We start from the raw sequence: 14,230 nt of genomic DNA on the forward strand, positions 1-14,230 counted from the left end.
TGCAAATTGTAGCCTCTTTTTCCTATTTGTAGTGGAGATGAGTGGTACCCGGTGGGGTCTTCTGCTGTTGTAGCCCATCCGCCTCAAGGTTGTGCGTGAAAATCCCAGTAACTGAGCAGATTGTGAAATACTCAGACCGGCCCGTCTGGCACCAACAACCATGCCACGCTCAAAATTGCTTAAATCACCTCTCTTTCCCATTCTGACATTCAGTTTGGTGTTCAGGAGATTGTCTTGACCAGGACCACACCCCTAAATGCATTGAAGCAACTGCCATGTGATTGGTTGATTAGATAATTGCATTAATGAGAAATTGAACAGGTGTTCCTAATAATCCTTTAGGTGAGTGTGTGTGTATATGTATATATATATATATATATATATTCTTTAATAGTGAAATCAATTAACTGTTTATTTTTTGGCTCAATCATGCCACAAAAAGCTATATTTTTTCAAAAAGCCCGTCACTGCTGATGTTACACAAGGGTTTGTACCTGCCACATCGGGACCCTCCATCGTCCAAACATAAAATCCCAATTTAACCCTTTGATATTAATTAGGTATGACACTTTATTTTGTTAAGCCTTCTCAGTAGACTCTCAACAAGGGCAGTTTCAACAGACAATCTTCTAGCTTCTAACTGACTATATAAATGATTAGTTGTGACCACCACCTGTATGTCAGTGTGGCAAAAAAAGCATTTTGGGAACTAGAGATGGCAATGTAATACAAATATTGTGTACAGTGATATTGTATTGTACTGTAGGTCCAGGACATGTTAAGCCTAGCTTAGCATAAATACTAGAAGCAGGAGGACACTGCTAGCGGAGTTCCATTCAAACAACTCAAAATCTATTTGATTTGCCTTGTATTGAGTGAGCTATCACGCCAATCAGCAGTCCATCCTGTAGTCAGCTGGGATTAGTTGACTGGTAGTAGAGCTGGGACAGACCATAACATAATAACACTGTGGTTTCAGGACTGTTGAGGTGCTTCCTGCAGCCGGTGTTTGAAACCATAATGTCTCCTTTTTACATTTCTAGTTTTACACCTGTTCAATAAACAAGATTCAACATGTAAATCTGATCTATTTGGAGTTATTGAAAGGTCTATATTTTAAGTTTTGATGGAGGCTAAGCTAGCAGTTTCCCCTCATTTGTATGCTAAGCTAGGCTAGTCATATTTCAAATAGCTGTAATGGATGCACAGAGCTTTTCTATTAACCTTAAAGTTAAATAGTTTTGTTCATTTTAAACCTGGGCCCTATTTTCACATATTTTGTGTTGAAATGATTAGTTATTAGAATTTTTTTTTTTTTTTTATCCGCGTAGCAGATGCTTCATCTACTAGCTGAACCGACTGCAGTGGCTGCAACGTCAAAATGGCTCCCACAAAAAGTGCTTCTTTTTGCCAGCAAAAGGCTCCGACTGTTTTACCAGGTGTCTGACAACATCATGGAAAAGATCCCCACGAGGGACTCCTGGTGACCCCCTTTGTTTTTAACAGGAAACTGAAGTCTCGCACAACAAAAGTTCACGCTCTGAAATCTTGTGAGAGGCGAGTTTTTGTGTGAAGACAGTGGAAATGAAAGTCCGAGATGGAAAGAGGAGTTTGATGTGTTGGAGTAGCGTTGGGAAGTAAAAGTCTTGCTAGCTACGTACACAAGAACTCCTCTCCCTCGTGTCCACCGGCGTCTTCCTGCAAAAACTCGCCTCTCATGAAGCTTTTCGAGCGCGAATTTTCCTCCAGGGAGACTTCACCGGGGTGTCACTCGGAGGGATTCCTGGTATCACAGTCTAAGCTTGTCGCTGCCAAAACAAAGCACTTTTTGTGGATGCTACTTTAAATTGCACAACTGCCTTGAAGGAATACGTTGCAGGCTGCCAGCTGAAGCCATCGACAGCACGGATTCCAAAACCTTTTTCTACCTACAAATCATTTTTACCCCAAAATATGTGAAATAGGGCCCAGGTTTAAAAATACAGAAATGATCCTTTAAAGAGGCACATAAAGAATGTCGTGATGGTTAAAGTGTGGGTGAAGATAAGCAACATAAACTCATTCTTCAAACCAGAATAACTCAGTTTCTATCTGTCTGACATTGCAGAAATACAGTATTGATCAACCTGTTGATATTGACATGTTTCCTCCATTCTAATCTGTTGAGACAGCTCTGGTTGACAGCCAGCTGACTCGTTGACACGAGTGATTTTCCAAAATAAAGTGTTGCCTATTGTCACAGGTATTAGGATTAGTAAAGAGGGTAAATTTAAAAAAGCTGATTAGGATTAGATGATGTTCCACATGCCCATAAATCCACTGTACCTGGGAACTTTCCTGTTGGAGGCAGACAGCAGACACAATAATGATCACCACATTTTATTAATATACATGTTACAACAGAATTGGTATGACGGTCTGAGAACCTTAAATCCTTCAGTTTAGTAGGTGACATTGTGTTAGCATTCAAATACTGACGAATGGTAAAACACAACAGACTTCACAGTAAAATGCAAGTTTAGACAGGAAGATGTGAAATTGGCGTGGGCAGAGACTCCCTGAGAGCAGTTATGTTCTGTATGTAAGTTGAGTTCTTGCTAATAAACACACCTAAGGAACTTCTTGGTACTACCTTCTAATTAATAAGGCACCTTATAAAAATGGTTTACGAGTTGGAAGCTATGACTTCATTACTGGTCAATAAATTAATTTTTAGTTATCAAATATACTTGGTTCAAAAGCATTCCTCATTGTTTTGTAAAATTAAATTAACAAGATGTTACACGCACCAATAATACACCTTTTAAAGCAGTGGTTGGCAATAGTGGCCAGATTGCTTTGATGGCAGAGAAATAAATAAATAAATAAACTGATAGCGGCTAGTGCTGAAATGGACAAATACAGTTACTCACACAATCTCTTCCTCTTAAGTGATTGTGCCTCCTAAATAAAAGCGGCAGAACATTTTTTGCAGCAATGCTTTATGTCGAGTTTATTGAGAGCTTTTACTTTGAAGAGTTCTGAAGGACATTCAGAAGAGACTCTGAAAAAGTGTCCTTATAATCAATTTGTTTAACAAGGGAGAAAAACAACACTCGCAGTTAGTTGTAATCAATCTTGACCCCTGCTTTAAAGGATTTATAAGTTTTAACTAATGGATCGTTCATTAATATAATAAAATATAATTACAAGCAATTAATGAGAACACTTATGGGGTTGCCAGGTTGTTGAAAATCTTTTTTGGGAATATTATAGGTCTAAAGGTTTCATAATCTATTATTAAGTGCTCAAGGCTATATCACTTGATAATAAGCTATGTAAAACATAATTGAAATATTTATTAATAAATAAAGTACATTATTAGAAAGTGAAACTGAAAACGTAAACTAGTGAATGGGATTTTCACAACCTGGCAACCCAATACTAACTGATTTAATTGACTTGTTTGTTTTACACCATGTGCCACAGCCTTTAACCAAAAAAAGATTTCTTAAAAAGGGAAGCAGGGGTTAGTGAGTGTGACCTGCTTCAGTATAGTTTCTACTGTACCTGTTGAGTGAAGACTCCAGAATCTTGATGGCACTACCATCAGGATCACTCACCTCCTGCAGCAGAGTGATATCACAGCGAGACACGATCTGCAGACAGACAGACAGACATCAAGCATAAATTCCTTCCAGCCATTGTTGTCATTTAGTTTCCATTTAAAAACCAGCTCTGCGTGATTTAAAGTCTGCTCATCCATCACAGTCAACATTTAATCCCCTTTATGTTTTTTTTATTTGTTTAATAACTCCTCCTTCTTTTGACTGTGTGCCAATAGTGGTGAATGGACCGTTTTTGATTATGGGTGACAGGTCCGTTAAAGACTGTTTTCTCAACTAATTATTTTGAGGTTTTCAGATGTGAAAGTTCAGGACAGAAAGAGAGACTCATTCAACTTAGAGCACAGCAGAAAACGCCAGGAACTTCTTCCAACTTTTCAGAAAATGCACTGAAACTTGTGTTAAAGGGCTAGATAGGAGGTTACAGTCATACAGTTCATCTCCCATAACGTTCTTCTTTACCTCGGCCAGTCTGTTCTAAACAATGAAAACAAATCGTATCCTGAAACAAGCTGAAATATCATCACAGCAGCAGAAAATAAAGACACGACTGTGTGTCCGTCCTACCCGTGTCAGAGTGTGCACCAGTAGGAAGTTTTTTGCTTTCAGGATGTTGAAATCCTGCATGCTATAGGCACAGATCCTGAATCCCGAAGCTCCCACGACCAAGAGGGTGAGAAAAGAGCAGAGGAGAGGGAGACGAGGAGAGCTCCACTTCATGATTGGACTGTGCAGAAAACAAGAGAGACACAGTGTCAGTGATGAGTCTAAAAAATTACAAAATAAAATAACCGTGTAGGTGTGCTGCACACATTTACTCATCCAGCTGAGTGGAGCTGCAGACTTCATCACTATTAAGACCCCCTTTTTTACCCGTTGTACATATAAAATCTTAATAAGCGCAACTTTCAGAGTGCTTGATTGAGACAAGGCAGACTTTCAAACGACTTCTGCAGTGAACTTGTTTTTCCTGGAGTCATTTCTGGTTAATCTGTTTCCCCGCAGGGATTTAAACCACACCTGCTAAAAAGGTATCAGGTGTTGCCTGCAGACTGACAGTCACATTTTGCAGATCTGTCAGCATTAAAACAGCAACATAATGCAATTTAAAGTGTAATAATTTAGTGTTTTTCTATATTTTCTTTTCGTAAAACAAAAGTACACCAATATCATGTTTGTGCGTCTCTCAGTAGGCTTCTGTCCGACCATTGGTGCCTGCCGAAGATGTACATCTCACAAATATACTGTTTAATTTTAAAAAGAGGTTCAGTGTTTCCTAAAACTGCAGCTCACTGTAGTTTTTTTACTAAACAAACAGGAGGAAATAGTGCATTTGTGAGGGACTACTTTCAGCGGCGGATGAGTATTTGGGGAAGCAGGATGGTGTGTGTGGTAAGAATATGTGACGGTGTGTGTGTTCATGGTGCAGCAGAGAGGCTCACTGATGGGTTTTAATGGTTTCTGGACAACAATGGAGCTCTACGGCTCAGAGGAAGAGGAGACATCAGGCTGTGAGACACACAGAGGACTTGTGAGTAGATAGATTCACTGCTGGTTTCAGTCATGAAATTTGTTGACAAGAAGGAAAATACAGAATATAACCAGACTTTTATATAACCACCAATTACTCTATAATCTGGCATTTATTTAATGATTTTAGAGTAATTCATAACAATTATTACTGTTAGCCTCTAGATATTCGTTAATTAGCTACGGTTGACTTAGGGTGTAAATCTGGATTAATTTACAGAACAGAGCACAAAAAACTCACACTTTCAGAGCCGCTGACAATAAATCATGGAGAGAAGAGAAAAAAAAAACAAAAACAAAAGGAAACCACCTTTGCATTTTACCACAGGAGCAAACCGACATGACTACAGGGGAAAACGACCTGATCTTAGTTTGCAGCAATAAATTGGTGAACTAAAACCTCACTGGAACACCACACGATGAGGTTTTCTATGTACTATGTGAAAGAGAAACAAATATGTGGCCACAGTATTTAAATGAGTATTTGACATGAATAAAAGGTCTTAAACATTGTTTATAAGAAAGAGAACTTCTTCCTGTGCAAGCCCAGTCTACATAAACACTTTATTGCCAAACGTGTTGGGTCGCCTGCCTTTACACGCACATGAAGGTTAATGACATCCCATTCTTAATCCGTAGGGTTTAATATGGAGTTGGTCCACCCTTTGCAGCTATAACAGCTTCAACTCTTCTAGAAGCTCATTTGTGAGGTCAGGCACAGATGTTGGACGAGAAGGTCTGGCTCACAGTCTCCGCTCTGATTCATCCCAAAGGTGTTCTATCAGGTTGGGATCAGGACTCTGTGCAGGACAGTCAAGTTCTCCACACCGAACTCGCTCCTCCAGGTCTTTATGGACCTCGCTTTGTGCGCGGTTTCCACAGAGTTGGGAGCGTGAAATTGTCCAAAATGTTTTGGTATGCTGAAGCATTAACAGTTTGTTTCACAGGAACTAAGGAACCACCATTGCACTCGGGGATGTAAGGCTCGGATGCAGCTGCTCGGCCGTGGAAACCCGTTCCATGAAGCTCTCTACGCACTGTTCTTGAGCTAATCTGAAGGCCGCACAATGTTTGGCGGTCTGTAGCTGTTGACTCTGCAGAAAGTTGGCAACTTCCTGCGCACTGTGCGCCTCAGCGTGCGCTGACCCCGCTCTGTGATTTTATGAGTTTCTGTTGTTCCCAATCGCTTCCACTTTCTTATAACACCACTAACAGTTGACTGTGGAATATTTAGTAGGGAGGAAATTTCATGAATGGGCTTATTGCACAGGTGGGAACCCAGTCCTTCACAAATGTTTGTAGAAGCAGTCTGCAGCCTAGGTGCTTGTTTTTATACACCTGTGGCCATGGAAGTGACTGGAACACCTGAATTTAATGATTTGGGGTGTCCGAAAACCTTTGATATGTAGTGTGTAGTTATGCATGTGCGTCTGTACACCGGGGACACAGAGAGTCTCTGAAAATAAGTTTTACTGTTTATAGACTTTAAATAGGCTCCAAGAGCTGTTTTGTTTGTGTTGTTTGAGTCCTCCCAGCATAAAAGTCTCCTCTAAAAACACTTAAAAACTACTCTGAGCTGCTGCTGAACAGATTTTAAATGTTAATTCAGTAAAACATATTCCTGTCGGCTGCCAAGGAAGTGAGAATGTTTAGAGCCAGTGAGTAGACAGGATGCCGCTTTATTACAGAGAACAATATTACTATACTATTAATTAAAAATAAATAAATAGATAGCGGCTGGTGCTGAAATAGATCTCAGTCATGACAGATAGCCTACAGTTACTCGAAAATAAAAGCACGAGAAAGTTATTGCAGCAATGCTTTGTGTTGACTTTATTGAAAGCTTTTACTTTGAAGAGTTCTGAAGGACATTTTAAAGAGTCTCTGTCTTGCCAACGATTACGAACCGTTCACAGCCTGTCGGAGAGGGTCGGACCAGGGACAGGAGATCAGGGAGCAACCGGCCCGCTGCGGTCGGTCAGTGATTGTTTCTTCTGGCGGGATTAAGTCTGACGCTCCCAAAAGACCCCCAAAATATCACAAATCATGCTTTTAGAGGCGCTGATGTCTTATGTCTCCCACGTAGTTGTTGTTGCAAATATGCAAATGTTCAGGGCGGTGCAGCTGATTCAAAGAGCACCTTGTGCACGACAAGGCTGAGGACATGCAGAGGACAGAGTTTACCATCCTGATGGTCTGAGCAAATCAGCCTCTTCGGTTTAATTTGCATAGCCTGGCTTCAGCTAAGGAAGGAGGAGGAAGTGGTATTCACGAACAAGTGTGACTGTTGAGACTTTTGCAAAAGCAGACAGCTGTTAAGCCTTAAAATCTTCTTAATGGAACAATGCAAATACTATAAAATAACATATGGAAATAGACTAGTGGATTCTTCACATGGTCAGTATGAAGGTTAACGATTGCTCACAGGTCATCTACACCTGGCAGGAGAGTAAAAGTCTGCACAAACAACTCAGCTGGAGAAACTAAATGTGACCTAATTACATGTTAAAGGGGCTGCAGCACTTTGCTACCAAGACAAAAAGAAAGAGGAGCGACAGGAACAACTGAGGGTTTCACTGCTTGAGGAAAGAATTGTTAACCTTGAATATCCAGAGAGAAGTTGTCCCCGTCACTTTAATAGAGTCAGAGCTTTTGTTTGGAGTAGCGTCTACAAGTCGACTTAAACTGGGCCGAGTTCAGTTTTCCAGTTTTTCCACGGTTTGTCCCACTTTAATCGTGTTCTTACAGCAGCAGCACAACCGATTCACTGATGGAAAAATTACTCACATCTTTTAATTTAGTAAAAGTAGTAATACCACAGTGTAGAAATACTCTGTTACAAGCATTTTAAACCTTTAAGATAAGTAAAAGTACAAAAGCATTAGCATCAAAATATAGTTGAAGTAGTCATTATGCAGAATGGCCAATATTAGAATACATATATTATTATTGGATTATAATTATTGATGCGTTAATGTGTTCTTCACTTTAATGTTGCAGCTGGTAAAGGTTGAGCTTATTTGAATTATTTTATACTTTATACAAATTAACAAACAATGTAGATAAATGTAGTGGAGTAGAAGTATAAAGTTGCATAAAACACTCAAGTAAAGTACAAGTACCTCAAGTCAAGTCAGTTGTACTTTTTGTAGATGAAGATGTAAGACATAGAAATGCTTGTACAACATTAATACTTATATTCCTACTAACATTTCTTAAGTTTGATGGTTTAAGTTTGGTATTTTTCAACCTGGACTCTATTCTCTCCCCATGTTTTTGTGTCTGTGTGACTAACAGGAACGCCATTTTAATTGGTCCAGTATTGAGCTGCAAAGTAATCCTTGCGGGCAGTTGCGCCCTGTCAAAATGCTTGTTTTTGCCAGGGACAGGCTCAGATTGTTATTCCAAGTGTCTGACAACATTGTGGAAAGGATCCCTACAGACAGAGACCTTTTTTTAAAGAGCAAGATCCTTTTTGCTTAACAAGAAACAGTCACTACAGGGTTCGTCAAAGCCACCAGACTCCAATGGTAAAAACAGCCATTTTACCTCGCAGAACATGGGAGGAGTTGCTGGTGTACCTCTGCCTCGGTCTCTTAGTTTCATAGTTTGTTTGTGTAACTTAAAAAAAAAAAGGTTAAAAACACCAAAGTCACACAATTACAACAACAAAAAAAAAAAAACTAACCGATTGAGGCTGTAGTAGACCAAATGGGTAAAATTAAGGTTTTAGTCAATGGAGACTGGTGGCTTTTACAAGAGCGCTATAGCAACGGTTTCTGGTTAAACAAAAAGGTCTCTCTCGGTTGGGATTCTTACCGTAATATTACACTTGTAATAACAATCTGAGCTTGTCAGCGGCAAAAAAAACGCTTTCTAGTTTGAACGCCTGTTCAAAGGAAGGCGCAACGCCTTCCTTTGAACAGGTGCAACGCCCACAAGGCTTACTTTGCAGCCCTGTTTTGCTGCGGACGATTGCAACACGCTTCCTCAATACTGGACCAATATCCAAAAACATGTTGTTGCAGTTAGTCACAGAGACACAAAAGCATGGTAACATAGGTAGAAAAATACCAAACTTTAATGTCAGACACGATGTGGGGTGGCAGTGGCGCAATGGATAAGACACATGGCTTTGGTGTGCGACCTCTGACATGAATAGCAATTGTAAGTCACTTTGGATAAACACGTCAGATAAATGTAATGTAATGTAATGTAAGGAACAACGGTACGCACACATAAAAGACTTTATCGTTCCATCACTGGCAAAATCTGATATGTTGTTTTTTATAAAATGTATTAGAATGATGTCAATAAACTAAGCCAAGTGAAAAGTTGCAGAGGTGTCTCAATAAGACATCATCATGGGAATAAAATGTCTTGAAGAGCTTGTAATTTAACACATTGAAGGACCGTGTTGAACATTTGGCTGTTGATGTAGGATGTTCACTCAGGCATGTATATCAATGATTTTTTCCCCGCATTGTGACGTGAAACCAAACATGACACAACACGATGAGTCAGTGACAAACTGACACCGTGAGCCGGCATTCTCACTGCTGCAGAGCTGTGCACACAACGGGAAGTGGCATGTAGGTGGAGAACTACAGTGGGCTGATTAAATCTGTGCTCTGTGGCAAGGCGAAATAAAAACAAAACATTTCTATAAGAGAAAAACTCTACAGGAACAGGACTGCAGCCAATAATGGAGGGAAATTAAATATTAACCTTCTCTGTAACTGTTCGGGAACATTAGCAGCTTCTTTCATTTACACATTCAGAGAAACGTGATACAACAACAGTGTGCGACATGGTGAGGGGTTAGACTGGTGTGATGCTGGAGTGGGGGCATGTTCAGACCTGAAGCACTACAGGAGAGAGAGAGAGGACCTCTTTACTGTGATCCTTTTTCCCTAAATTCACATTCACCCTCCCGTCTGCAAAACTGTAAATGCTGTGTTTATCTGTCAAAACATAACACAAGCAGCTTAACATCAATGATAAGCTCTCATTAAAGACCACAGAAAAGTTAATGGATTCATCCGCCGCTCAAACTAGTCCCCAACAAACGCACTATTCCCTCCTTTTTTGTTTGATTGAAAAAAAACAACAGTGGGCAGCTGTTTTAGGAAATTACTGAGCACTTTACAAAAAAAACACTATATAATTGTGAGGTGTTTTTAAAGAAGAACATGTCACGACTGGTGGTGCAACAGATCACCAAACTCAGATGGTATCACAATTTTGAGTCACAGTTCAGATAATCTTTTGTCTCCGTTTCCCAAGAAAGAAAGGGACACAACTAAACATTTGAAGCCGATGTGCCCTGTGCTGCGAAGGGAGAGAGCAGCAGCAGTGGTCGGCAATAGGAGGTCCAGATTACTTTGTTAAAAAAAATAAAATACCCAAAGAATTATAATGACGGGTGCTGAAACAGATCTCAGTCATGGCAGCAAAAGTTCCTCACATAACCACTTCCTCTTCAGTGATTGTGCCTACAAAATAAAAGCAGCAGTACCGCATGTCATGTTTGAGTGAGAGCTTTTACTTTGAAAAGTTCTGAAGGAAATTCAAAAGAGGCTCTCTGGCTCGCTTGTCGCACCTCTGAAAAAGCAGTCAGAAAACGAGAGATAGCGGATTCCCCTGAATGAGAAAAGCAGGAATTTCCTCTGCCTGGAGACACTGGGGACACGAAAGTGAGCGTCCGTAGGTTGATGTGGACCAATCGCTGCGATGCACACACCCCTGCTGCTCATGCGAAGTTGTGAAATGTAAAGGAAGAAAACAAAATACTAGTTCAACGGGAGTCCTGTGCACCACCAACTGAGCTAATCACACACAGTAAATGTTGGAATATAAATGGTCAATTGATGATGTTCTGGCCCGACATCTAATGACTTTAAAAATATTTGGCCCGATGCCAGACTTATCTGCCGACCCCTGGTCTACGGGGTACCAAAGAGCCAGGATGGTTGGTACGTGGAACATAGCTGGTAGAAAGCAACCCACATCATCCACACATTTGTTCGTTGAAACCTTCTACTCAAACCTCTAGCAGGAAAAGCTCTGGTGGACGTTGAATAAACTGGATGCAGATAGCAGGTTGAACAGCAGACTCTAACACGGTTCAGTTCATACACATGTGCACTTGTAGGCGTGTAGAGTCTCTGCAGTCACAAACATCCACGCAGACGTGCTCACATGACAGCAGTAATGTCACACTGTCCGCGCTGAAAAGGACACAGGAAGCACAATTTACACTAGTGTTTCATCTGGGTGGTTATTCATAACTTCTGTTTCCTCTAAGAGTAAATATTGTAATTAGTTCTGTGTGCTACGTTTCTCTGGTGATCTGTGCGTCACCGGGCTGATCAGTGGACTTTATGTAAGGAAAGTGTTTTGGAGAAGAGTTGTGCAACATGTTTTTAGTATTTACAGACTTGACCTGAAGCTCACACGTCACCTGCACCAACAATACGATATCTTGTAATCTACCTGGACACAACAAAGAAACCATGCAGCGTGAAAACACATTCCTGCAGAACAGACACCAGCAGTGAAGCGGTTTCTACCAGCTGCAGCAGCTGCCAAATAAGGGAACCTGCCGAGTGAGCGGGTCGCGTCTGTTCAAGCCCCACCCAGGCCTGGAGGCGGCGAGACCAGTAGGGTGACTTCTGTTCAAACATTCAACACTCCCTCCTCACACAACACAGCGGTCTGACTCCTACACACACACACACACACACACACACACACACGTTCACTTACTTCAAAATAAACCACAAAATTGTAAGTCTGCAGGAGCTGTGAACATTTCAACTTAACAAGTGTATAAAGTGAGGACACAATAACGCCCTGAGCAAGACGAAGCAGCGCACCAATAAATCCTGTTGGTGTGACGTTTATACTGTTGAGTTTCTGTTAAGATTGTGTCGAGGATCGAGGTTTGTGGCGGGGTTTGTTTAGACTGCATTAGACGTTAAGCCTCCGCATTGCGGTAACACGGGAAATATATCTTTTTACTGTCACGGCTCGAGCCGCCTGTCGTTACAACATCACGGACTTCTAGGAATTACAGCACTGAATACAGAGATGTCACTCAGCGCTTTCGAGGAAAGTAGAACTGGACTGACTGGTGAGCTGCTGGTTCAAACATGTAAACATGCTGGCCGCCCGGCCGAGAGAACTGGGCAGACTGAACTGGTTTAATGGGACAGTATTCTGGCAGACTTCATCCATAGGTTCCCCGTTTCTGGCTGTACTACTATTTTAAACATTTCCTTTGCTACCATGATTATCTGTGATTATTTAATTTGGGCATTCGTTTTCAGGGAGACCTGGAGCTTTGTCACGTGTCGTGCTGTCAAATACAGGAGACTCTGAGTTTGTCACAACTACATCATTAAAGTAATTCAGACCTTAACACACAATAACACCAAAATAATGACCACTGATCACATGAGTCACCAAAACTGTAAAAACAAAATCAAGAATCAATGTTGATTTACCGTAAAACTTTGAATTGACCCTGCGTATATTTGGGACAGGCCTTTAATTCCTTTTGCACAAAACTAAAACTACTACGAAAACAGTTCATTTATTTTAAACGGTATGAATATTATCAGATCGCTCCTCGTCCTAATTAGGTCATCCTCAGAGGAAGGACGACGGTTTGGGAGTTTTTTTGTAGCCTATTCGAATGAGAGTGAAACAGTTTAGGGACCACATGAGCTGTGGAAATAGCAAATAAAAATGTGCAGATAAATGATACCAGAAGATGAAACCAACGGAAAGGCCGAGCTTGTGGCGATAAACTTGCAACAGAGACGAACACGCCTGAAGGTGAGCGAGCGGCTGTTAAAACCACGCATGGACTTACAAGCGGGTGAAGGCACATAAGGAAAAATAAAAAGGCGTGCTCTTCTCTTTCTTTCGGCGTGTTGCTTGCGTGTTTGGCTAACAAGCAAAACCATACAAATAATCATTTTTGGACGCAATCTTTTTACGAAAAGCATCGACTGAATTACTGGTTTGACTGGAGACATTTCGATGCTACTCGATACTTAAAAAAGGTATCGACACTCGATACCCATCCCGCGTCAGTACCGACTCCCCCATCCTTTACACAGGCCACAAAACATGCAACAACCCGTCTGATCCATAAAGCCACTTTGAACGGGAAGACGAGGAAGATCCTGAACCGCAACAACAAACTTTCACTTTCGTTTCCCCGTTTGTTCCTGTTAAGCTTCTGCAAAATGGGACATCAGACGACTTCTAAAGTCAAGTCATGTAGAACTTTATTTTCTCCAGAGGGATAAATAGTTTTGGAGCAGTAAAACAAAAAAAACTGTATGAACACAAAGATACCACAACACACATCCAATATCACACAAAGGTTATATCATAGGAGAAGTGAAAAGACGCAATATAAGTTCTGTGTTTTAGTAGAACTAAGATAAAAGGTAATATTTACGAGCATGGTTGGTTTTACTGGCTGAGGGTATGAAGGAGTGTTTGTATTGGTTGGTTTTGCCGTTCTTGGAGTGGGAACCCGAAGGCAGGGTCCGAAACCCTCGGTGCTGTCAGACAGGATGCATTCTGCTTTCTTCAACAGCTGTGTCTTCTATAAATCAGACAGACTTTTCTGTTGAGTACCAGTGTTCACGTATCACCTTAGTTTAAGCATTTTTAACTTTAAGATTGAGAGACGCAAACTAAAATCAACAAAAAAAGTCAATAAAACAGAGTCATCAGGGGCCTCTCAACACCGAAATTCACCAGCTTTCTCAGACAAAAAAGGCTTCTTTTGTTCTCCATAACATATTGGCGTTACAATCAAAGTTCAGCTTATTCTCAATTATAGCGCCCAAGTACTTATATGACTCTACGAATTCTACATCCTGACCGTTAATTTTAGTGTTGACAGCACACAATACACATATCCTCTTTTCTTTGTCACATTTAATTCCAAAAAAGGTTTCTTTACAAAGTGTGATCAATGCAACTCGCTTCAAAACCCACACACATACAAAACAAACAAGTATAACGAGGAGACGCCTGAAGAGGCAGCTCAGAATACATTCATTTCAGTT

General features: G+C 40.8%; 1 protein-coding gene across 1 annotated transcript in view; it reads right to left on the reverse strand.

Annotated features, from left to right (window-relative positions):
- Nucleotides 1–14,230, reverse strand: part of LOC123975095 (deoxyribonuclease-1-like 2) — a 31,507-nt gene that overhangs the window by 10,208 nt on the left and 7,069 nt on the right. The window contains exons 3-4 of the mRNA XM_046056252.1: nt 4,173–4,332; nt 3,550–3,638 (exon numbers count right to left, since the gene is read on the reverse strand). Coding sequence (XP_045912208.1) covers nt 3,550–3,638; nt 4,173–4,325 — 242 coding nt within the window. The 5' untranslated portion in view covers nt 4,326–4,332. The remainder of the gene's footprint in view (nt 1–3,549; nt 3,639–4,172; nt 4,333–14,230) is intronic.

The sequence above is a fragment of the Micropterus dolomieu genome, linkage group LG08 (genome assembly GCF_021292245.1).
Source record: "Micropterus dolomieu isolate WLL.071019.BEF.003 ecotype Adirondacks linkage group LG08, ASM2129224v1, whole genome shotgun sequence".
NCBI classification, from domain to species: Eukaryota; Metazoa; Chordata; class Actinopteri; order Centrarchiformes; family Centrarchidae; genus Micropterus; species Micropterus dolomieu.